The sequence below is a fragment of the Acanthochromis polyacanthus genome, chromosome 5 (genome assembly GCF_021347895.1).
Source record: "Acanthochromis polyacanthus isolate Apoly-LR-REF ecotype Palm Island chromosome 5, KAUST_Apoly_ChrSc, whole genome shotgun sequence".
Classification (NCBI taxonomy): domain Eukaryota; kingdom Metazoa; phylum Chordata; class Actinopteri; family Pomacentridae; genus Acanthochromis; species Acanthochromis polyacanthus.
The window spans coordinates 16,510,964-16,535,539 of NC_067117.1; the positions used below are offsets into that span (position 1 = coordinate 16,510,964).

Genomic DNA, 24,576 nt, shown 5'->3' on the forward strand with positions numbered 1-24,576 from the left:
TCCTTTACAAATTCTTTTATTATTTCAGCATAATAGTAAGAAGCCTCTCCTCTGATTTTCATACAGTTGAAACTAATTGGATCACAAGGGTACATATTAGTTAGCCCATTTTACAATAGTCATTTTTTTAGGAAGTTATTCTTATGCACTCATTTTCCTACACAAAATAATCAATATCAAGATCCTATCTTAACTGAGGACCATAACTCTGCATGCAAGACTAATAAAGAAAACAACTAATCTGTGATAGCTACTGTTATGCTGTTGTTCATCTAATACCATTATCAATATAATTTACTACAAATACCAGGGACTTTGTATAAGAAAGAAAACATTTTCTGGTGGTACTACTGCCTCTAATGTCAAAATTACCAAACATACTGGGCTCTCAACTGTACTGATCCAAATTGTTCTGTCCACCTTCTGTGTCGAGCTGAGGAGAAACAGGCTTTGTCTAAAACCTAAAATCTAGTACAGATTGAAGGAAAAAAAATATCCATATCTCTTTTTTTGTCTTTTTTCCTTTCACTCCAGTGTTTACAATTTCATCAGAATAAAAAGGTCCTTGAAACAATCATCAAAATGTGATGAGAAACTCTCAGACAAATAAATCCTTTCATCTGTCCGAAAAAAAAAAACCTTAACCTTATAAGAAATAATCTGACACGCAAGGATTCTATTGCATTTTAACCATGAGAATGATAATACTAAAAACAATAAATGACAAAAAGGTATTAACAAGTGATGTCAACTATATACTGTATTGCCCTTTAGCCGTTTTCAGTATGTGCTCACACCAGCAGTGTCCCTACCACAGACTCGGAATAGTGTTTCCAGAGAAAATTATTTTGTTTCTCAAACTTGGCCCCTTTGCTGCCACAGGGTTTTCCTTTATCTGTGAAGCCACTTTAAACTGAATCCCATCTTCGTGCACACTTTAACCGACACACAACTTTGCCTTTATATCACTGGACCACTTGAAGAAAGCTTCCCATTAATACTTTTGGTACAATATCTCTCAACTCGGTAATCTGCTTTGTTTTTTTTGTAACAGAACTGTTCATCCCACAATTCAGAGGCCAGCTGAAGCACTGAGAGACTCCAATCTGTACATTTAGTCTCAGGCTTACCCAGGCCGTTAAAAAAATAATTATTTCAGCTAGGTCTGATCCAAATAGGATCACAGTTGCCAGCAGATTATTCCTCCCACTCAGCAATGACATTTCTGGGTCAAACAACACGGGACAATGTGATCACTAGCTTACCAGCCACAGAAAGGATCAAGTTTGAGAAATTCTCCAAAACAAGCAGCAAAGCGGCCCCTCGTCGGCCCTCTCTTTGCCATTTGACCGTCAAACACTTGCACAGAGTACGATCGAAGATCATCAAAAGGTAAAAGAAATAGTTTGTTACAATATGATTATTTGTGTATCTCCAGCTTACTTAAGGCTAAACCCAATAACATGACAGACATCCATTATTACACACCAACCACATAATATTTGGATGAAAAGGCAATTGTTAGTGTGCAGCAGAGTCAAGGAAGTGTTGATTCTGCTGTGGCCCACGACCAGCCAAAGCACTGCAGTGGGAAACAAATTAGCACTACTGACTTCTCACAATGACTGTCAAATTCCCAGGGGGCTCCTTTAGGATGATATACTGTGTTACACCGTTATCAGTAACAATGACCCAAAATGTTATCATCATACAGACGACCTCTCAACAGAAGAACACGTTAGTCTGTTTTAGCGCCACTTAAGCCATCAACATTCAGTAACATGACAGCTTTAGGATAAAAAAAATATATGATGATGAAAGGCTAGTAAATACATCTGATCCACAATAACAGTTGAAAAAAGGCAAATAAAATAAAAATGTTAAAAAAAAAAAAGAAACATACTAAGGCCACAAGATTTTGTATACCCCCGCAAATCTCACAATGTGACAATCTGTACAAACATGACGGGACTTCAAGTGGCCAACCTGCACCATTTTACACCAGGGTCTATGGAGAGCTAGGAGAGACTTTTTTCTGCTATAGTGCTGGAGATGTCTGTATATAAATACCGCATATATACAGCGGCGTGTACAATAGCACATACTCTCAGTACATGTGGAAGGAGGACTCGCTTAGCCTGCCGTCCTGATCCATTTCCTGAGTCATCAGCATGTCACGCACACACACACACACGACACAACAAGAAATAAACATGTGACACTCCTGTGACTCGACCGTTCACGTCTGACACACACCTGGTCAAGCGCAGGTCGCCCTCTCATTGGCCAGTTCTTGGAAGTCCTGGTTTACAGTTACTGATATTACTTTTTTTCATGACGCACTCGCAAAATTACTCAGGTTTCCTCAGAACCTGACTGCAACAGTAGTAACAGATGGTATTTGAACAAAATCCTAATTTTCAGTTTCTTTTTGGCCCATTTTGTACATGAAAAAAATATCATTTAGGTCTAAAGTCAAATAATAGTAAACATGTTGAATTATTTACACAAACCAGTCATTTAAACTAGACCTTCCATGATGCTTAAGTCAGGAAGGCCTGTGTGTTGAAGCACATCTATATCAGACCATGTCTTCAGTGACATGTCTTAATGCTCAACACTGTATTAGCTGCAACAGCAAGCAAACTCTGGTCCAAACATAGGATGTCAACAGACTAGTTTCCTGCTGTACCTGGAAGGAAAGGTCAGCTATATTAGCCTCAGTGATAATCCTTTCAAGTCAAAATGGGCCACGTAAGAAAAATTAGAAAGAAGCTCAAACATGCTTCTTCACCACTTAATCCCATTTGTTGCTAACACGTTAGGATAAACAACACCCCGTGCCCTTCCCGAGTACCACTAAATGCCGATATTTTTTGAACAACAATAAAAAGTTTTTTTCTCTTTTGCAAAAATCAAATAGATTAAGTACAAAACAGGACCACTGTTCATCACAGAAAAGTCTCATCTTTTAAAAAAACAGGGAAGAAAAGGAAACACGGTAAAAAGTCAACAAAAACACAAATGTCCCGCTGTCATTATTAATCCCAAGACTGGAGCTGCAAGATCAGTCTGTGCTAGAATGTGGCGCCACTCTGCACAGAGCTGAGAAGAAGAAACCCTGTGGCTTGTCCCGTCTCTGGCGGTGTTGTGGGTGCAGGGAAGGTGGAATGTCAGACCGCCAGCCGACCCGGAGGCGGATGCAGGGGACTCCAGGTTGGGGGTGCAGGTGGGGGTTCTTGGGGATATGGGCGGGGTTCGCAGCACGGCTGGTTCTCTACTTTGGCTACGCTGCGACCCTGGCACAACCGTCGATGCCGCAACAGCCGGTCTGTGCGTGAAAAGTTCTTCAAAAGATAGAAATTAGACAAGGTTAATAATCTGTTTAAACAGTAATTAAGACATAAAAAACAGATGTTATAAAGGAGAGAGTCACCACTTAAAGAACACAGAAAAAACAATCTATAGGAGAATGCCAAAGATGGCATTTGCGTGACATGTTCCATCCTTTCCAGTTGAATTGGGGAAAATCAAGCATATCATGTTGTTGCACAGATATGGGCGTGGTCATGAAACTGTGCACGTGGTAGAAATGTGATTTGAGGGAAAAACAAGGCCCAATCACAATCAGTTTCAGTGGGATTCATCAGATTTGCCAGGGAACTCTACACATGCAGTTTTTATACAGTTATGGCTACCTCCTCTTCCCTTTAGATGAGTATCTGATCTTGTTAGCCCAAAGTAGCTGCCCTATGGTGGCACTGAGACTTGCCTGGCGGAATTTTTACAACAAGAAACAAGTCTGTTTTAAAGTTTTTCTCTGTTCACCTTTACCCCTTTTGCTGCAGCTCAAGCACACCAGCTCACTTACAATTAGGGATGTGCGCGACTAGTCGTTTAATCGTTTAACCGCCTACTCATTTATTAAACGTTTAGTATTTTACTAGTCAGTTAAACGCTGCATTAAGCATCATGCACCTTGTTCTTCGCGCCTCTGCCTCGGCTTCTTTGTAAACAGGCTGAGCAGCCAGGGAGAGAATTGCTCCTCCTCCCCTCCCATGCAGCAGGGGGCAGGGCCACACAGTTTGGGGAAGAAAGTTTGGAAAGGTAAAGTGGGAAGATGGCGACGCTCCCACGTAAGAAAATCAGCACCGTTTGGCAGTATTTTGACGCAGCAGATGACAAGGTCGCCTGTCGGCTGTGTAAGCAGAAACCAGTGTTGCCAACTTAGCGACTTTCTTGCCAAATCTAGCGACTTTCCAAAGCGTCCTAGTGACTTTTTTTGTCAAAAGCGACTAGCGACAAATCTAGCAACTTTTTGTGCCGTTTTGGAGACTGACAGGAAAACTTGGATCATTCTGCAGTTACTGTCCTCAACAAGCAGCAGGTGCTGCTGTGAGCTCCTCCCTGTCCCAAAGCACAGGCTGTCAGTCCAGTAACCCCGCAGCAGTCCCAGTGTCTGATTAGAGGACACATCACTCCGCGGCCAGACGACAATCGCGCATGCGCAAAGTCATTACAGATCCCATCCAGACTTACGGAGCGGGATGTAAATGAAAATGTTTCTTCACTGTCATTATGTGGCTTTATAGACTAGTCGACTAGTCGCAAATAAAATTTGAGACTAGTCGGTGGGGAAATTAGTCGAAATTCCCATCCCTACTTACAATGCGGCTTAAACACTGTAAGACTACTCTCTGCTACACAATGGGGCAACTTGTGATATTGAGAGTAACTCAGTCATACATGTTTAAAACTAGAAACTTATTCTGAAGAAGAATAATGACACAGAAAGCCCCACTCTGTAAGTTGACCCGACTGGTTCATTAGGTTTGTTACATGTGAACCTCTTGAAGTTGGAATCCGTATTTTTCACGTTAACAAGGCAAATAGTACGATTTTCCCTAGAGGGGATTTTTGAAATATTCTGAATGTTGATACGGGACATTTCAGATATTCAAATGCAACAAAAAGTGACGCAAAGATGCAATAAATGAGAAGGCAAAGCATTACAATCTGTTGTGTTTACTCATACATACCTGCTGGCACCGTTCGCACTGGTAAGGCTTCTCCCCGCTATGGACACGCTTGTGTCTCTCAAGGTGGTAGCGCTGAATAAACCTCATATCACACATGTCACAAGCAAATGGCTTCTCTCCTAAAAGAGCACACAAATACACAGTCAATGCATCAATTTTAGCGTGTTGTACCAACAAACTGCGTGCAATTTTTACTTACTAATCTTTCTTTGCAGCCTAAATTTCCAACACTTAAAAGAAGTTGGAAAAAGTGCCCTACCAGTAAAGTTCAACAGTGTACTTTCAGCATCTGAAACTGATATTCTAAAAGGCCTCGTCATCAACTCATTATGTGTAGATCAGAGTGGAATTTCTTGTTTTTGCGGCCCAGATCTACGATACATAGTGGCCCCACAAATTGGGGCAAAGTTTTTGAGACTGGTTCAACATCCCATCAAATGACTTGACAATCCAAACTCGAGTTTGTTGTGACCAACAGCGCCAGTGCCTTTCTCAGTAACAAGGGTACGGTAAAGGAACGCATACCCGTATGAGTGAGGCTGTGTCTCTCCAGGTGGTTACGCTGAATAAACCTCATGTCACACATGGAACAAGCATACGGCTTCACCCCTACACACACAGAGCAATATATTAGCCCTACCACCCACAAGTGCAAGGAATACAACTTTCAAGCTAGCTTTGGGCTAAAATACCTGCACAGACAATAACTTATCCTACACACGTATGTAATGTGTATTTCCTTTTTTTAGAAATAATGTTGAAATGTTCAGTCATGCAAGGAAGACTATCAATTTAAATGTGAATGGTTATATTTTGACACAATGTGGAGCTAAACATGTCAGATTTTAAAAGCAAAAACACCAAAATCTGCTGTATGAGATCAGCATGTCAATTATTATATCTTCAGTCACCTTCTCATTTGTTAGTACCAAAAAAATCCTACAAAAAAACCCACGTTCTCAGCATTCTCTCACCGTCAAATCTATAACCTGGCTATTAAGTCCTCTAAATTTATGATCTACTTCTAAGGTTTTGCAAGAACTTTCAATTGGCATCAGATGCTATCGAATGCAAATGCTAACTGTAGGTAGTTTTGTACAATTAGGAATTGTTTGTTGTTAAATGTAATGACTCCTGGGAAAAAAGTTTAGAGCAAATGCATTTGTGTTCGTGACAACTTTAACGGATGGAACTGGATTCGAAAGGCCTAAGTCCAATCCCGCGCTGAAAGGAGGCCTACTGTGCAAAACTTTAAGCCTGAATCTACATTTACACTCAGTATTAACATGTATTAGCATCCCTGTCTGGATACATTATCTGGGAAATGACATTTGACCTGTGGATCAATTACTTTTGATATTAAAAAGGGTTGGCTCCTTATCTCACTTGTCCCCACACTGTAATGGGACCTCCATACGTAAATTATTTACCTGGTCGACTTGTCAATTGGCATGTGTCAAGGGTAGCAATGCTAGGGACAGGTGTCATTAATTTCTAAATCATTTTTGTTGATGGAAGACTACTTGCCTCTTGGACCACTTGGAGCTCTTAGAAGAGCTTTTCATCTTCATGGTAATACATGATGCCTATTTCATCTATATCTGGGTAACATCAAATCTCAATGCAATGCCTTTTACCTTTTCCAGATAATGTACGAAGGTAGAAATCATTTTTTTACTAGGGCAAATGGAGTGATGATATTGCTTGCTTTTTGCTAGCCAGATTAGCTTTACCATAAGTGTGTAATAGACAACGCAAACAATGCAGAGGGAGACACATACATTTTGTTAACTATGAAAACTTAACTTCAATTTAGGTTACAAGAATACGAAAAGAAGATTAGATCCTCATCAAGCATCTTACTTAAAAGTAACTCACCTAAGCATGTGTGTTTTGACCACCCAAAATATCCCTCATATTACCATAAATTACATCAATTGGTGTTATGTATATTGTGACTATTTTGTAACTACACAAAGGTATTCCTCAAATTGCTCAGTAAACACTCGAAGATGATCGACAGTACTGTGAAAAAGTTTTAGGCATTTTAGATGCAACACAATACCACCATAAGGGCCTCTGATTGGTCCCAAATTTATTCTGCAGCATGACAACGAGCCTAAACATACCAAGTTCTAAAAAGCTAGCTTCAGGGGAAAAAATATGTGATGCCAGCAGAAGATGGTATGACCCCCACACAGCAACTGATCTAAATATCATGGAGTTAATCAGGGATTGCACAAAGAGACAGAAGACATTGAGAAACTCCAAACTCACAGGAGAACCAAGGCCAGTTCAGTGAGACAGAACAACCTATCTGCTGAGTATCTTAAAAAATTGAGCCCAAGTCTAATTGGGAGAATTTGTTCAATTTAAAAGGAAAAGCATGGTCACACCATGAAATGATTTGATTTAGTTTAATTCTACATACTGAACTTTGTATGAAGCTAATTAATAAATAAAGATTATTCATGGAATTATTTCTGGAAACATCCTCACCATACTTTTAGTGCCTAAAACCTTAGCACAGTACTGTATCTAATGTGAGAAGGGCAGGTGCACGGACCCATACCCGTATGAGTGAGGCTGTGTCTTGCCAGGTGGTAACGCTGAACAAACCTCATGTCACACATGGTGCAAGCAAAAGGTTTCACACCTAAACGCAGAGCATGAATGTGTTATTTTCAGGATTTTTAGTTCCTGTTTCTCAGTCCATCAATCACTCAAACATCTATTTACAATTGATGGGTTGTTAACCACTTTTCACTTCTTCAAACTTTCAATGTTGTTCTTAAAAAATGCATATTCAGGTTTTGTTTTCTTTTTCTCTAAATCCAATTAAAAATACATCCAACTGTGTTGATTAAATTTCAGATCCACAACTAAACACATCTCATGAGCTGATGATATCACAGTCCTATGTTCATTTACACGCCAACACCTGCTGTAAAGCTGTCTTTACACACGTACTGCAGGGTAGCCTCGATCCAAGAAAAATGTACTATTTACAGAATAATAAGAATCGCCTCAGACTACTGTAACTATATCTGACATTATACAAGTACAGGCTGATCTCAGTGACATGGGTAAGGTGGGCGGGCGCCTACCCATATGAGTGAGGCTGTGTCTTGCCAGGTGGTAGCGCTGAAAAAACCTCTTGTCACACATGGTGCAAGCATAAGGTTTCACACCTAAATGCAAAGTAGCAATATTTTATTACTTTACCTCAGTTTCAGTTCTTTAGCAAAAATACCTAAACTATTGGTTATTAACCACACATTTGCCAATTCATGCAAAAACATAAAAGCTATGTCAAATGTTTCCTTTATGCAACACTAGTTACCAACAATAACAACTACACAACTGACCATTTTACCTGTATCACCAATCAGAATGTTTTTGCCATTAGTTGTCTAAAATGTTTAAATTAGTTTTGGGATGCTGTAATCAAGAGTTTTACATTTGTGTACCTCTTGTTAATATCGACTGAATAGAAATTTGATCATGCGAAAATTCAACTAGGCATTTTTCCTCATTCAGTGTAAAAATGCTTCAAGTAAGTGAGAATTTAACCAACAGTGATCATGCCTGATAAAAGTGGGCTGATGAAATTGTACCCCAGGTCTAACTGCTAGTTCTAACAGTTGTGGTCACCGAAAATGCAGGACCGGAAGAGTTTTAAACGCAGAAGCCAAATTCTTCTGTGAAGCTGGTTTTTAAGAGTTATTTACCCAATTCAAAGAAACTTTCAAAGTGCTAGATGTTCTGGACATGATTCATTTCACGAAAATGACCAATCTTTAAAAATTAAAAACGCGTTGAAACTGGTGACACTTCTGATATTGGCACAATTAAGTTTATATAAGAGGGATCAATATAAAGTGAGAAGGGCAGGTGCACTGACGCATACCCGTATGAGTGAGGCTGTGTCTTGCCAGGTGGTAACGCTGAACAAACCTCATGTCACACATGGTACACGCAAAAGGTTTCACACCTAAACGCAGAGCATTATTGTATTATTTTCAGTCTTATTTGTGTTCACAATCCATCAATAAGCAATACATTTAAAATATTTATTTGGAATTGATGGGTTGTTAACCACCATTACCAATAAATTTGTTTTAATTCTGGTTTTTCTTCCAATTCTGATAAACAAAACATCAAACTCTGTGAACCAATTCTCAAATCCACAACATAACACATCACATGAGCTGATGATGTTGCAGTCCTGTTATTTCATTACACACTGAGACTTGTTTATACGTTACATTTACGCACATGCTAGTGGGGTAGGTTTGATCAAGATCATTCTTCTGGTCAGTTTAAGAGAACATGGATTACTAGAACATGGAGAACTACCATAATTGGCTAAGTCTGTATCTAATAAAATGTAAATACAGTCTGATCTCAGTGACATGGGTAAGGTGGGCGAACGCATACCCATATGAGTGAGGCTGTGTCTTGCCAGGTGGTAGCGCTGAAAAAACCTCTTGTCACACATGGTGCAAGCATAAGGTTTCACACCTAAATGCAAAGTAGCAGTATTATATCACTTTGCCTCACTTTCCATTTTTAATTTAGGAATTTATATTTACACTATTGGTTATTAACCACACAATTGCCAATTCATGCACTAACATACAACTTTTTTTTTTCACAATTCCTTTATCGATTTGGCAGTGTTATAAATAATACAACCATGAAAAAACTGATTTTTGGTTATTCTGCTGATCTTAACTGGTAATGGCTAACATCAACACCTAGGAAACCTTGTTAAAATAATTGGTCCCTAAATACAAACAGGCAGATGTCTAAAGTGAACTAACAAAATAAAATGTGCACACTTAATGCTAACACTGAATGTCATGGGCACGGTGCACGGACCCATACCCGTATGAGTGAGGCTGTGTCTTGCCAGGTGGTAACGCTGAAAAAACTTCATGTCACACATGGTGCAAGCATAAGGTTTCACACCTAAACGCAGAGCATCGAGAGAATTATTTTTATGCTTCTGCAACAAAGAAAAGAATAATCTATAATCCTATTTCAGAAATCAAAAGTGCCAGCCTGAGCTAAATTGATATCTGTGGTTAATAACCAATGTCATACCTTAAGGTAACTTACAAGGCTATAATATGATATAATATGATGCTTGCTTCAAATTACAAAAGAGGGGCTCTAAAATCCACTTACACAACACATGAGCTGATGATGTCATCTAATGAATAATTACACTTAAAAAAATCTGATCCATCAGAAATTGTGTATGAATACAGATATTTAAGACTAGATCAAGCATACAGATGTTGCAGCATCCTAATCTTGTGACTGGGTTAAGATTGGCAGACGCATACCCATATGAGTGAGGCTGTGTCTCGCCAGGTGGTAACGCTGAAAAAACCTCTTGTCACACATGGTGCAAGCGTACGGCTTCACCCCTATACACACAAAGTACCAACTTTAGCATTAAAAAAATTCAACTGCCAAAAATGATCGACATTAAACTTTACTAATTGCTTAGTAAAGTTTGGTTGCACTTATCAGCGCCTTTTTTAAACTGGAAACTCCAGCATGCTTCTAAAATCCGGTGCTCCAATTGGAATCGGCGTTTTCACATCCCATTGATGATAAACTGTAACTGCTGAACGTCTTGGGCCAAAGTGAAAATTTGAAAACTTGAGGGATAATGAAAATATCCTGTGTAGAAAGCAAAATTGATGTTTTTTCTCCAACCAAAAAAAAAACCTACGAGATGACCAGCCAAATATTTGAGATGAAAATCGGAGTCCATAATGAACACGTTCCAACTAGAACAACAAAGTTTTTCACACTATGCCAATAGGTACTTGGGATCATATAATTTCATCATACCGCATACAGATTTCTGAAAATAGATTTGCGCACATAAATACTTGAATTTCTGTCACGCTGATCGCAGAAGTTAAGACAATTTTAGGCAGTTGGCAAACAGCTATGCACAAGACATTGAGTTTGGACATTCATTTGCAGAGTCACTGTTGAGATTAACCTTAAAACTGAAATGCACTGATAAAACTGCTCTGAAAATCTTAATACAGAATCTAGCTTGTCATAAAAGCAAAAATAAACTGCTCAGTCTTCAAATTAACTGTTATGTAAAAACTGATTCCAAAATGGAGAATATCATTACACAAACTGTGTTTACAAACATAATAAACTATTCATACCAGAATATTATGACCATTTCTTTGAATGTGAAATGACAAAATGACTAAGCTGAGTAGGAAATCAAATCTAAATTCATATCCTCTTTTTTTTTTAATTTTATCTAAATATTAACTAGTCCCATTTCTAAATCCCACTCCTATCGCATGAGACCTTATGCAATGTTTCCCTTCTAGGTCTCGGCAGCTCGACAAGATCACATTACCAATACACACCTCTAAATTTAGACTTAAACCACAACTGTTCCAAATTAAACATGATTCAAACTGCATATCAACACGTAAACAAAAAAGACATAGCCAATATTGTACTTATTTATTTTTAGATATCTAAATACACAAACCTAGAATTAATCCAACTGCAGTCTACATAGTAACACACCTTCAACACAGTCAACACTTTGTTCTTGAATTTTTAAAATAAAAAAAAGAAGCTTTTTGAAGTTTGACTGAAGTTCCCACACTGTTTTAATATGTTCTAATATTGTGACTGTCACATTTTCAGACAGAAGAGTGGACTATTATTAACCTGTATTATATTGTACTCATATTGTATTATTATTACTGTACTCGACTTTGATCACAAAAATAGTACAAGTTCATCAATACTTTTCTAAACCATTTTTGAAATCTTGCTGTTAATTGGAAATATTCACACATTCATTTTTTTGTAATACTTAAAGCTCTTCTGTTTTTCACAGTGAAGACTTCTCATTACATCAAGCTACTCGGCTAACTGTACATTCCAGGCTGCTAGTACTGTAATTTTTATTTTGCACTTGGCTAACAGTTAAGCATTTAACAGGTGAAACAAGATACAAAACTAAAACTACAAACCAAAGAGTGTCATGGTCATCATGTCATTTCATATACAAAGTATGGAGGAAGTATTATTACAAAGGTAGTAATGAAGATTATACAAAATGCTACATGGCAAATTAGCACTCGTCAGTAGTGACAGAAAGTAATACAAACTCGAGTTTGAAGCAGCCATGTAAACATTATTGTGGGCCACATGCATGACCAAAGTCAAGGAGAGAGCGGTTCAAGGTTGAAAAAAAATGAGGACATACCTGTATGAGTAAGACTGTGTCTCTCCAATTGATAACGTTGTATAAACCTCATGTCACACATGGTACAAGCATATGGCTTCACCCCTAAACACAACACAACAATGTTAGATAGATTTCAACACACTGCTGAACTTCATAAACACCAGGACAAACAAACATAAAGCAATAGTTCAAGACAGTCGACTTTTGCATGCAAGACATTACACAATAAAGAGCCCAACCTGCAGATATCTGCTGAATCTTGGGTACATCATCAGTTAAGGAACAGAGCTTACACACTGCAATTTGGATCTGCTTGAGTAATATTTAGATGGTCTGAAAACCCCATTTTAATTTTATGTTAAAGCCTGTTCGCAATGCACCAATTCACTTTATAGTCAGGCCAACCATTTGTATTTCAGCCTGAAAAAAACAAAGAAAAGGCAGCCTTTCTTAACTGCCATTTTAGACCACTGATGCCTGTATTTAAAAAAATCTTTTTAGTGTAATGTCTCTTTCATCAAATCTGCTATACTGGACTCAACAATGCACATGCACAAGTACCATTACAGTGTTAATCACAAAACAAGGTAACTGACAAAGAGTCACTTTTTCAGTGGACAGTTTTCCAACAAAGCCTAAAAAATTGATTATAAATCTTTTAGAAGGGGAAATTAATTTACCAGCAGTGGGATGGTTATAGTATTGTGTATATAAATGGGCTTATTAATATATTTTTTCAAAAAATCATGTATAAATTGCTCATATGAAAGGTTTAAATAGTGAAAGGGAACAATGAATTCAAGCATACCGGTATGAGTGAGGCTGTGTCTTGCCAAATGGTAACGCTGGAAGAACCTCATGTCACACATGGAGCAAGCGTATGGCTTCACCCCTAAACGCATACAGTACCAAATTTTAGAAAAAAAAAAAAAGGTTCTCATGAACTATGTGCACAAAATGTGTAACTTCACATACACTGGTCACTGCTGTTACATTACAATGTCATGTATTTTCAAAACCAACTAATTCTTAGAGATACAAGTCATAATATGGGTCACATTAACTCAAACAAATATAATATATACACTAGAGAGGAAAGGAAAACAAATCTTATAGCTCTTAAAGTTTCATAATCAATAATACAGATGGAGTACAACAAATTACAATTTGCTTTGAGTCTAAGTATTCTCACAGGTAGATGATGCATACACACAAGGGCAAATATCTACAACCCTGATACTGACAGGTGAGAGGAATAAGTAAAACTTGTACCCGTGTGGGTGAGAGTGTGTCTTGCCAGGTGGTATCTCTGGAAAAATCTCATGTCACACATGGAGCAAGCATATGGCTTCACCCCTGCACACACAGAGCAAAATATTTTGTAAAAAACAACACAAAGTACTTAACAGGACACACTCACTTAACTTATGTATCCAGACATGCCAAAAGCAGCGGCAACAGTATGGTGTCACAATACACATTCAGCTAACATGTTCTACTCTGTCAACATGCTTGACCAAAAAGGACTTCAATGAAAACATTGTTTCCTCAACTTAATGCAATTTTTTAAAGCCAATCTGTTTTGCGTAAGCCGAAAATGTCCAAAGACCCAAATCACGGTGTAATTTAAAGGCACTGTGGATAAGTATTAATAGAGGTAAAATGGGAACTGCTGTCCAAAATGGTGCGTTAAAGGGTTAAGGAAACCACTGAAAGGCATTCTCCGTATGCCACAACAGTTAAAACAGCTTGATGCTTCTGAATGATTCATTCTATACACAACGGACCGATAAACTTAAACTTGGGTATTTGGGCACTGATGTTGCAAAGAAGGCTGAACCCATACCCGTGTGAGTGAGGCTGTGTCTTGCCAAGTGGTAGCGTTGGAAAAATCTCATATCACACATGGAGCAAGCGTATGGCTTCACCCCTACACACATAAAAGTATATGAATATTAGCTAGAAACAGAAAAAAAATAAGCTTTAACACATAACCATCAACTCTTCCCTTAGAATAGCTCTTCTTTTGGTACTGTGCATTATATATCATAAGCCTGAGGGGGGAAAAAGGCATAGTTTTGTCTTTTTTGCTGTAGTTATGTGTATTGGGACTATTAGTGAGTCATTTCGGTCAAGTAAAAATATAGTAATGACGCAATAATGGCACAGAACAAAGTAGAGTATTCAGCAGGGGAAAAGCTGAAGTTGTTTACACTGCTATGCCCCTCTGTGTAATCACAATAAGCACTAAAAATGATAAGTTTACGATCCTAATACATGTCTGGATACCTCTATGTTTTTGAATGTGAATTTTTGAAGCTGCTTATTATTCTAATCACCCTCATTCTGTTTACATTCCTTTAAGTTAACACACTTCTACCTAATGAGCTAAGGTAAGCAGACGCATACCAGTATGAGTGAGGCTGTGTCTTGCGAGATGGTAACGTTGGAAGAACCTCATGTCACACATGGAGCAAGCGTACGGCTTCACCCCTACATACACAAAGTATCAACATATTAGCTAAGACGTTCCCTTAAGGTCACAAGGAAGCAACATTCAGAGGTATCAGATCACTGGGATCTGGCAAGCATTTCATTTTGTATTAAAGCTTCATGCAAATAGGTGATTTGTTATACTTCTAATTAGTAAAATTGTCTTTCGTCATGGGGAGCCATTCATTTTCAAATAAACTGGAGTATATCATAAAACAAAAGCAGCAACAGGGTATTAAGCCAAGTGTTTTTGAAACAAGACACACATGTGAGCAGCAAGAGAGCTTAGAAACATCTGAGGCAGTGATCACACTGGGCAGGTGAAGCAGACGCATTACCACACCCGCCCCCATTTGCTAATATGTTGGGGTTTTTTTGCCCGATGGAGAGTTTATTGGCTTTAGCTTACTGCAAGCAGAAATTAGTTTATCGTGTATGGTGCATATAAATTTATGGTGGCATTAAGACGTGTGGTATTTTAAAGGTAGAGTGATTACGGCCTAACACACCGAAGTAATGATCTGCTTCAACTTTCAAAAGCTTCCAATATGATCTCTGCCACAAACTCACAGATGAAACATCTGTTTGAGCAACTATTTAATAAAAATCTTCATTGAAAAGTTACAGCTTAGAAACATGAGCTTAAGCATCATTAGTCTATACGTAAAGTAAGTGTGGACATCAAAGGACTATTCCCATAATATACCATGGCTTAAGTTAATGGGTTATTTCAATAGGACTGCTGCCCAGTTTACTTAAAATCATTTCAATTTATGCACCCCAATATTTTTTAAACACCAAAATGACAGTCTGCCAAAAACTAAATCCTGTATATTATAGTATATATTGCAACCCCTCACTCTGTATCTTATTACAAGTGTTAAAACATAACTTTTTTGGAAAATTTTGCTGAGGTCTTTAATCACAATGGGTAGATTTGTCAAAAACAAAATACCTTGATGAAAACTATATCTCAGTTAATGGGTATGTAAAACGTGTAAAGCTAGCTTCAATGCTTTTGCTTTACTAGAGTGAAGACATTTCTGCCAAAAAATTTAAATAAAAGGACATTTAGGTGCACAGCAATGGTACAAGAGGGATAATGCACTTTGAGGGGTCCACAGGAGCAATTCTACTTACTATGGCTTGTGCTGTTTGCATCACATGAATATTGCTATTTCTCTGGCATTTCACCGTAAACTAAATATTTTTTGAAGTTCTACATTTATATTGGTTGAAATCAAACACATTTAGACAAAAACCTATGTTGAGAAAAGAACGAATTTAATTTTAAATCAACGAAACACCCACTTCAACCGCTGATGTACTTCTATGCACTCCTCAATCAGCATACGTTTAGGACTCCATTCAACAGGACAATGAATGATACAGTCATGATCTGATTAAAAATGTGTTCAGGGCCAGTTAAACATAAGCTCCCCACTTTTGTTTTGTTTCTGATTGACTCTTAAAAAGGTTGTTTCCAGCCTGCATGGTTGCTTATATACCATTTCTGTGGTTGTTACGTTGTTCAGACCGTAAATGTTTTTTGTTCTCAAATCTTCTTTAATAATAAATATTGGTTTCAGAGACTACCTCTATCAAAAAAAGATTCTCAGCGTAAACTGGGTACGGTAAATGGACGCATACCCGTATGAGTGAGTCTGTGTCTCTCCAGGTGGTAACGCTGGAAAAACCTCATGTCACACATGGAACAAGCGTACGGCTTCACCCCTACACACACAGAGCATACAATTATTAGCTATTCAGTCTACTAAATAAGCGATAATGTGAAAAAATAAATCACAAGATGTATAATGTGCAAAACAGAACAGATGCTGTGCTGCAACAAAGAGCAAGTGCTTACTCAAACTAATAAAATATTAGATATAAACATATGTGCATATAAGCCATGCCAACTTAGTTGGGCAGATTTACTGAGTATTAGTTTGGTATTGATGCATTTCTTGTTGTGAATACTGGAGCAGTAGTCACTGACATGAAAGAACATTTAGGTTGGAAGTTGACTTACCCACAGTGCATACTTCTTAAACAATGAAAAACAAAGAATTTGTGAATGGGTGCAACGCAAATATTTACACTAGGCAAATGTTTTTCATTAAAGCCCTCAATTTTCATTTTGTCTAATTAAAAATAAAAACATAGTCCTTTGATGTCCATGCAGTTTTTTTTCACTGACAAAATCATGATTCCATACAAATAATACACAAATGTATGAATTGTGTGTTTTTGCGGCCTGTGCTTTGAGGCTTTCACATTCTCACACTGGGTCCACAAGTCTGAGTCCACCTTCAAGTCCACTATCAAAAAGTCTATTCATTTAGCAATTTAGTTTTTGTATTTAGTTTTCCTAAAGCAAGTTAACATTTTCAAATCTGATGAATGCACACAGAAAGGCATGGAAACCTGAACATTCAAATAACAAAAGTGACTGTCGTCATACACAGTGAAAATTATGTCTGTTTCAACTTAGAATACCACACACTGACAGAAGTAACATGGATGTGTGACTACTGCTGGTGTTTGCATGTTGGGTTGGAAATCTAACAGTCTCAACCGATCTCTTACTGTCAGCCAGCTCTCAGGCAGAAAGTTTCACAGCACAGTTCTGCTTCTAAACTGACAGTTGGATAGGTGGCTGCATACTAGAAATACTTTCTAAAGTCAAAATACAATGTGCATGGCAGACTTTAGAGGAAAAAAACAGCCAGTATGCTTTAATAAAATTGCTTTTGGGGTGGTTAGATGTGGTCTGCTGTACTTGTGACCAAAACCAGGTGTGATGCAACATTGCCAAGTAGTTCACTGTGAAGTGTTGTCCTGCACAAGGCATTAACAGAGCATGCAGCAACTGCTAGATGGAAGAAAATGTAGGATTATTAGCCTGTGTGTATATGTTCTTTTATGTGACTACATCATTTCAAGACCAGTGTATCAAGCAGGTATCTTTGCAATACTAAACAAGATTCACATTTACATTAACAGCCTAAGTCCACATAAACAAAGAAACTCCTGTTTTACATGTTAAACAGAAAATGAAGCTTTTCCTAATTAAACAACAGAATGAGGCAAAACAAAAATCAAAGCACAGATGAAAACAAGAACACAGCTGTTTTTACAGATAGATGAAAGCTTTCATTTACAGTAGCTTTGTTTTAAAGTCACAACAGGGGCATATTTTTTCCTTCAAAAGGCACAAGAGCTAAATTCCACTTCACAACAATCATCTAAAGAAAATGAGAAAAATGTCTCAATCGGGTCTGTGATCCTCTAAAACTGTATCATCTCAAATTCAGCAACACTTCAATGGCTGCCAGTGAAAATGCAATCTATGATTATGGTACATAGACATTCAAAAAGGGGAAAAAACTATTTAATTTTAGATGCTGACAAAGGAAGAGTTTTTAATAGTGGACTTTGGACTATCGGACCGCACAGTATAATACTGTCTTCTGTAAATTTTTCCTGATGTTGGGGACAAATATTTAGACTGTGCATTATGTTTTGGGCTGAACAGATTTGGGGAATGGCTTTGTTGGAAATTACTGTCCACAGACAAAATGAACCCTGAACATCTGTCCATTGATTCCAGTGACAGACTAGGTTTATGTAATATGGGTACGGTTAAAGGACGCATACCCGTGTGAATGAGGCTGTGTCTCTCCAGGTGGTAACGCTGAATAAACCTCATGTCACATACGGCACAAGCATACGGCTTCTCCCCTAAACCGAAGAGCACCAGTTTTAGTCAAAGTCCCCACAGATACCAATTAGCTGTGAGGCAAAAGCTATTACCAAACAAGGTTTTAAGCAGGCCATTGCAAAACCTCACAGTTGCTGCACACTCCTAGATTCAGTCCAACTCAAGCTTTCATAGCCTCTTTCAACAAATCATTCAAGTATTTAGGCAGTAAAAGCTGTTCTGGCTTAACTGTGAATTTGGGCTGTTCCAAGCATGAACCATACCTGTATGAATGAGGATATGTCTCTTCAGGTGGTATCCACTCCTAAATGCTCCGTAACAGTGATCACAAATAAAGTTTTTCTGCACTTTGGACGATGGACCATTTTCATCTCCACCTGTTCCCTAAGGAGAACAGTAAATAACAGAAGATGAACAATTTAAATGCTGCCTCAAGAGTGTAATGATAATGAACATGAAGATACGGCACATTTTATACTAAACAACATGGCCGATTTCTCTAAACATACCAATTTCTAACAGATCTGAGTTTGATGAAAACATAAAATTCCTGTGTTTAAATATAGGCTTATGATTACTATTACACTCCAAAGACACAAAATCAAAGATCGTTATGTATATTTCTAAATGCTCCGTTTTTTTGTTTTTTTTTAAATCGTACATTGTCCTTGGCGTGAATAAACACAACAGGAAAGTTTGTTTTGTTTTTTAACTAAATGCAATTTACATTTGAATTGAGAAATACCCCACAATGGCCTAATGCCCTCGTGTTACTGCTCCCCCTGTTATGCACACAACTGCAGTTATTGTGCTCGACTTCACTCCACTCCCCTCCCCCTCTTTCCTCTCTGGAGATCCTCCACCCCCTCCACATCTTCCCTGAGCTCCTCCCCCCACCCCCACACAAACAAAATGTGCACACAGGAAAGCTCCGTGTCAGGCGCACTTGAATAAAGTTAAAGGCCCTAACAAAAAAAGACAGAAAAAAAACATAGGTAGAGGCAGCTAAAGATACATTTTAAGCATTAAGAAAAAATTAACAAGCATAGCAAAGACCATCCCCTATTTAGCAGTCAGAGCAACTGACCTTCCCTCCCCTTCCTTCTTGTTCTCTCACTTTACAGGGCGTTACTGATTTCCTGTTCTTTTTTTTCTGCTGCATGTCCTCGTTGGCCCTCATCTCTTTCTCATCCAGCAGGCGGGGAGCTTGGAATTCACCTTCCTTCCGGATAAGCTACAGAGCCAGAAAAAGTTAATTATTTCCTATTTTCAGAACTGCTTCCTTTAACACTAAAAACAGAAAGTCTAAATGTGATGAAAGTAAAGTGATACATGTGAATGTCTATTATGTGAATTGTTGCCACCTCAGAAGGCGGCCGTGTGTGAAATTTTAATGGTTGCTAATGTTAATAAAACGGACACGTTTTTTATGGTGTACATCCGATCTTTGATTTTCTGGTTATGGCATGTCCATCTGAATCAAATCTAAATTTAACAAAAAAAAGGAAAGTATTGTTTGTAAAAGGAAAAAACAATGGGCCAAAAGCAGCCTCTAAAACAATGACCATTTTCCGTTAAGTATAATCTGGTAGTGATTATGTCAAGACGTTCTAATATTCTTAAAAGCATGTGTGCCTTAAATTCATTTGAGTTTATAAGCTAAAATGCTGCTAAAATACAAAGCATGTGTTGTTTTAAAGTAGGATAAATTATGACAACTGCATATCCATAATGAAATTTTCAACTTCATAAAAGCAGAGGGGTTTACACCCTTCACAATATTAAAAGCACACAATATAACCCCCATATCAGGCCCATTTCTACTCCACATTTCCCATATGGGTCCTAACCAGGGGTGGACAGCTCATTCCAGATGGGAGGATCATATGGCTCTGGGGAGCACGGTCAGGTCCCTCTCTCTGTGGTGGTGCATGGCCAAGCGGAGCCATCATTTTTTTGGGTGGAGCGGCCATGGAGCTGGCCTGCATCAGGGCCATACTGGAAAGGACAGCCTCGCAGCCCAGCAGTCCCGCCTGCAAAGAAAAAGAATGAAGAGCAGCACTTTACCAAATGTATCAAACCTTTTAAAACAGTCTTCAATTTGAAATTATCTGCATCTAATACAATATTTCCAGTCACATGGCATTTGCCAAGGTAGTCATCAACGACAACATCCTGAGTGACACAAGACTGCAAGTAAAGTTATCTGTAACCACTTTGGTGTTCTCAAAACAAACCCATTTCATATGGTCGCGGACTGAGCTGCTGGGCAGATGTGACATTGCTGTGGTATGTGTGAGCGCAGGGACAGGGGTGGGGACAAGGTCATCCAGAGATCCGTCAGTCAGGATGGTCGGGCTGGTGGGAAGCCACACCCACCTCACTCATCTAGCATTAAAACTGAGGAAGAGGAGGATGTGAATGAAACAGACAAACATTAAATTACAACAGCATCACTCGCTGTCTGCTTTGTTACATATAACACAAATATGTTCAGAGATTCAAAACCAGATATCACAAGGTGTTCAGTGATTTTGGTGAATATTAAATTATTTATACTGAATAACTTTCCTCTTGTAGACAAACAACCATTAACCATGGCAAGCAAGGGGTTGACTCCGAAAATGACATGTTTCAGAGTAACTCCTACTCATGAAAAAATTTGCTTATTACAAATTAGTGACTGAGACTACAACCAGATATCCTACAAATTTAACTACTGGGTGATACAAAAAAAGCAAACTTAAGACAAAAATAATCTGACTGATGTTGCTCATTAAATGACAAAAATTTCATCTGCAACCGACCCAATATTGAAAACACTCACACAATATGATTACGACAGACTATAAATTTCTTTATGCACGTATACAATTTCAATCTAATACATTTCCAATTCTGCATTTGAAGATTGTCTTGAATCAAAATTATTTTATGGCCATTTAGGCTAGTGTAATTGCTACAATGTATGCACTTTATAATGAAGGTGAAAAAGTAATATTTCACACAATGAATTAATCAATAGTGCATTCTGACTACTACTGGGGACATCTAAAGTAGCACCATCCTACATTTGGCTACACTTTTTACTGCTAATTATCAAGTTAAAGAAACAAAAAACTATTTGAGCTATAAGGAATTCCAGGATCATCGTCATAAGTGCTACCTCTGCTCCCCTATTGCAGAAACTATACACCTGGGAAGCAGACATCACAAAAAGATGGAAGCACAGTTAAATTTAACTTTCAGAAATTGATAAGTCAAGTCAAACGTTTTCCTTATAAACCTCGATTCAGTACTGGAGCAAAACCATTTGGAGATGCCAACCCCCACACACTGTCCTACATTAGATTATTACTATTTCATATCCCATTAGTTACCTCACCACATCTAATCCAAATTTGCCATTAGTTTACAAGCCATTAATCTGTATGCTGGCAATCCAACAACAAAGCACACCTTGATGTTCTCTGTATTCACTAAGACTCACACACAGCTTTTGTTTCATTTGTGACACCTTTCAAGTTGTGCAAAACTTGATGTTTTATGCAAGCCTTTATATAATGTAATGTGAACCAGTGCAGAGGAATTTAGAAAAAAAAAAAGATTAATTTTGGGTGAAAAAAATCAAACAAAGCACAGAAAGACAAACTACACATTAATTTGTTTTGAAAATGGGTATGACTTGAGACAATCACTATTTTTACAAACATCTATAAATCAAAACCCTGTGAGCACATCACAGCCCTGACACATAAGCATTTTAAAACACATCAAGTATGATTGCTCAAACAAAAACTGAAAATTTCCTACAACAAAAATAACATTTTAAGGCACAAAGAAGTTGTTAGAATTTATTATCTGCTGTTTGAGTGTATTTCTGTTGTCTTCACGGCTACATAGAGAAAAGCCTCTATCTCTGATAAATACAAATATATATGTATTGTCCATCATGTAGTTCACCTAGCCAAGTACACAAATCTGAGAGAAAACGTGTGCCTCTGTAGAATATCTATGAGTGAGCGATTCTACGTGTACTGCTGAAGGCATTGCAAAAAAATATAATTCCCTACGTTGTAAACTATAAATAAATTACAGCATGAAAAGCTCTCGACCTGCACCCTTCCTAATGGTGTACATTAAAACGTGGCTTTAACATCGTGACATTAGGTTTGTTAACTGGAATGTTGAGAGGAGGCCATTATTTTACCAAAAGACACAGTGCCCGACGCTGTGGGAGGCTTTTTGCGGGTTTAACGTTAGGTTTTTAGCTTAATTTGTGCTTTAGTTCAACCATGCTACAAGTCAACTGTTACGCTTGTGTACCATCATAAAAGTTACCAATGGCCAGATGGAGACAGAGACACACTTTGACACGCTTTCGCCATTCGTGTTGGTTAACTAACATAAGCTAGCGCTAAGCTAGCACTGCTAGGAAAACAGACAGCTAGCAGGCAGCGAGCATCGGCTAACGCTCGTTAAAAGACTACGGGGCTGCGTCGAATAGTTAGATATTGTTTTTTGACATTTTTCAATATGACAACAGAGCAAATAAAATAAAGCTGATATCATGTTGCACCGAAAATAAATGTCATTTTTCAGTTCGGTACAAGCTGGCCTTCGCACTACCACTCAACCTAACGTTAGTTTTGCTGATGTTGAACAAGCTGGCTAACATCAGCTAACCAGCAGCTAGCGGCTCGCTGGCGCCCTCGCCCACTGTAATGTTAACGCTAGTAACCGAACAAATTCTTCGCCCACCTGGTCATCTGTTGTGTGCAGCAGTCTAACGAGAGTATTTGTCCTGCACGATGGATTGAATAATGTTTTCAACACAGTACTACAAATAAGACACAAGCTCAAGTGGTCCAAGACAAGACTGGGCGATAAAGACATTCGTGATGGCCGTCGCTGCGAGTGCCTCCCCCTCCCGACGATTAAGCTAACATTTGTTAGCCGCGGCTAACGTAGACGCTGTAATGTTATTTTAATCGCTTTGCCGCCTCCACCCGAGCATGATTCGTTTAGAAATGAAACAGCAGCCAGTTCAATGCACGGTTGAAATTCACCGAGCACCTAAGGAAAGAGAGAAGATATTTAGCTACCTTTCAGCTCGACTCGCCCGTCGTTTTCAGTGCCGTCTAGTTTACAAACACAGGAAACGCCACAGGATGTAACCCACTCCCCCACACAGCAGCAGCAGAGCCTCCTCAAGCGAAGAGAAAAGGGTCATCTTCTTCTTTCTGCTCCCCGGGAACAGAGAGTGTAGCTTGAAAGAGCGAAGAAACCCTCTTTAGTCCATTTTTGCAACCGTCGTGGAGATGAGACGCCCACCTAAGGCTGTGTGTCTGTGTGTTGCTGAGCTGCTGCTGGCCGCCCTCAGTTTGCAGCAGATTCAGGCTGAACAGACGCAGATGAAAAGGAAGCAGTGAAAATGACAGAAAACAGGGACGTGCAGACAAACAGTGGTGATTAAAATGGATCACTCCGCCGTCCCTCTGCCTCGTCTGACTAAAGTGTCCCTCTGGCCATTACATTAATTATTTCTATTGTATGGCTGAAATCATTTTACTGGTCGCTGTATCTTATATTTCTTGGATACTTAATTAATTCTATTAAATAGCCTAGCACGAGCGATGACGTCATTTTTAATTGTATCAGTATTGATTTGTTTTGGTGTTCATTCTGCACTTTGCACCTTTTTGTGCATCACATTTGGTTTGCATGTTGACCTGAAAAAATAGCCTCATTCTCATTAATCTGGTAATTAGCAAAGGGTGCAATGTTGGTTTTGTTCACTGTTGGCCTTGGATAGTTTAAAACCAGCATAAGTCTCTCAACCCCAAACAGTTTATGGGATTTTTTTTTTTTTTTTACTCTTGTTGCATTTTTACTCACTGTGAGCTCATTATTCAGTGCAGTACAAAGGTTCGAGCCTTTATAGAAACAGCATAGCCATAGTTTTTTGTGTTTTTTTAAAAGGAGGGAATTCAAAAATGCAATTTGTACACTATGACATAGTTATACATTAAAGCATTTTTAAAAAGAACAGTATTTTTGCA

The 24,576-nt window shown here is 38.3% G+C and overlaps 1 protein-coding gene across 41 annotated transcripts; it reads right to left on the reverse strand.

The window, feature by feature from the left end:
- Positions 1 to 24,040, reverse strand: znf740a (zinc finger protein 740a). Of its 41 annotated transcripts, none has more exons than XM_022197462.2 (21): positions 23,620 to 24,038; positions 20,752 to 20,914; positions 20,365 to 20,547; positions 19,602 to 19,748; positions 18,778 to 18,898; positions 18,451 to 18,534; positions 16,441 to 16,524; positions 14,707 to 14,790; positions 14,144 to 14,227; positions 13,570 to 13,653; positions 13,106 to 13,189; positions 12,316 to 12,399; positions 10,394 to 10,477; positions 9,930 to 10,013; positions 9,480 to 9,563; positions 8,950 to 9,033; positions 8,147 to 8,230; positions 7,612 to 7,695; positions 5,565 to 5,648; positions 5,040 to 5,158; positions 1 to 3,347 (listed from the first exon to the last, which is right to left on the reverse strand). In XM_022197462.2, the coding sequence occupies exons 2-21, from the start codon at positions 20,794 to 20,796 to the stop codon at positions 3,174 to 3,176; spliced, it is 1,965 nt and encodes a 654-aa protein (XP_022053154.1). In that variant the 5' UTR covers positions 20,797 to 20,914; positions 23,620 to 24,038; the 3' UTR covers positions 1 to 3,173. The 41 variants fall into 41 exon arrangements, with proteins under 41 accessions (XP_022053154.1, XP_051804860.1, XP_051804861.1 ...); XM_051948900.1 differs by lacking the exon at positions 23,620 to 24,038 and adding an exon at positions 23,276 to 23,613; XM_051948901.1 differs by lacking the exon at positions 20,752 to 20,914 and having other exon boundaries at positions 23,620 to 24,039.
- Positions 24,041 to 24,576: the final 536 nt, after the last annotated feature.

Excerpts from the sequence above, each read along its gene's own strand:
- znf740a (XM_022197462.2), bottom strand. The coding sequence starts at position 20,796 with ATGTCACATCTGCCCAGCAGCTCAGTCCGCGACCATATGAAATGG. Across the intron at positions 13,190-13,569 it reads ACACACTCTCACCCACACGG|GGGTGAAGCCATACGCTTGC; the intron begins GTACAAGTTTTA and ends GTATGCGTTTAG. Across the intron at positions 9,034-9,479 it reads ACACAGCCTCACTCATATGG|GTGTGAAACCTTTTGCGTGT; the intron begins GTATGCGTTCGC and ends CTCTGCGTTTAG.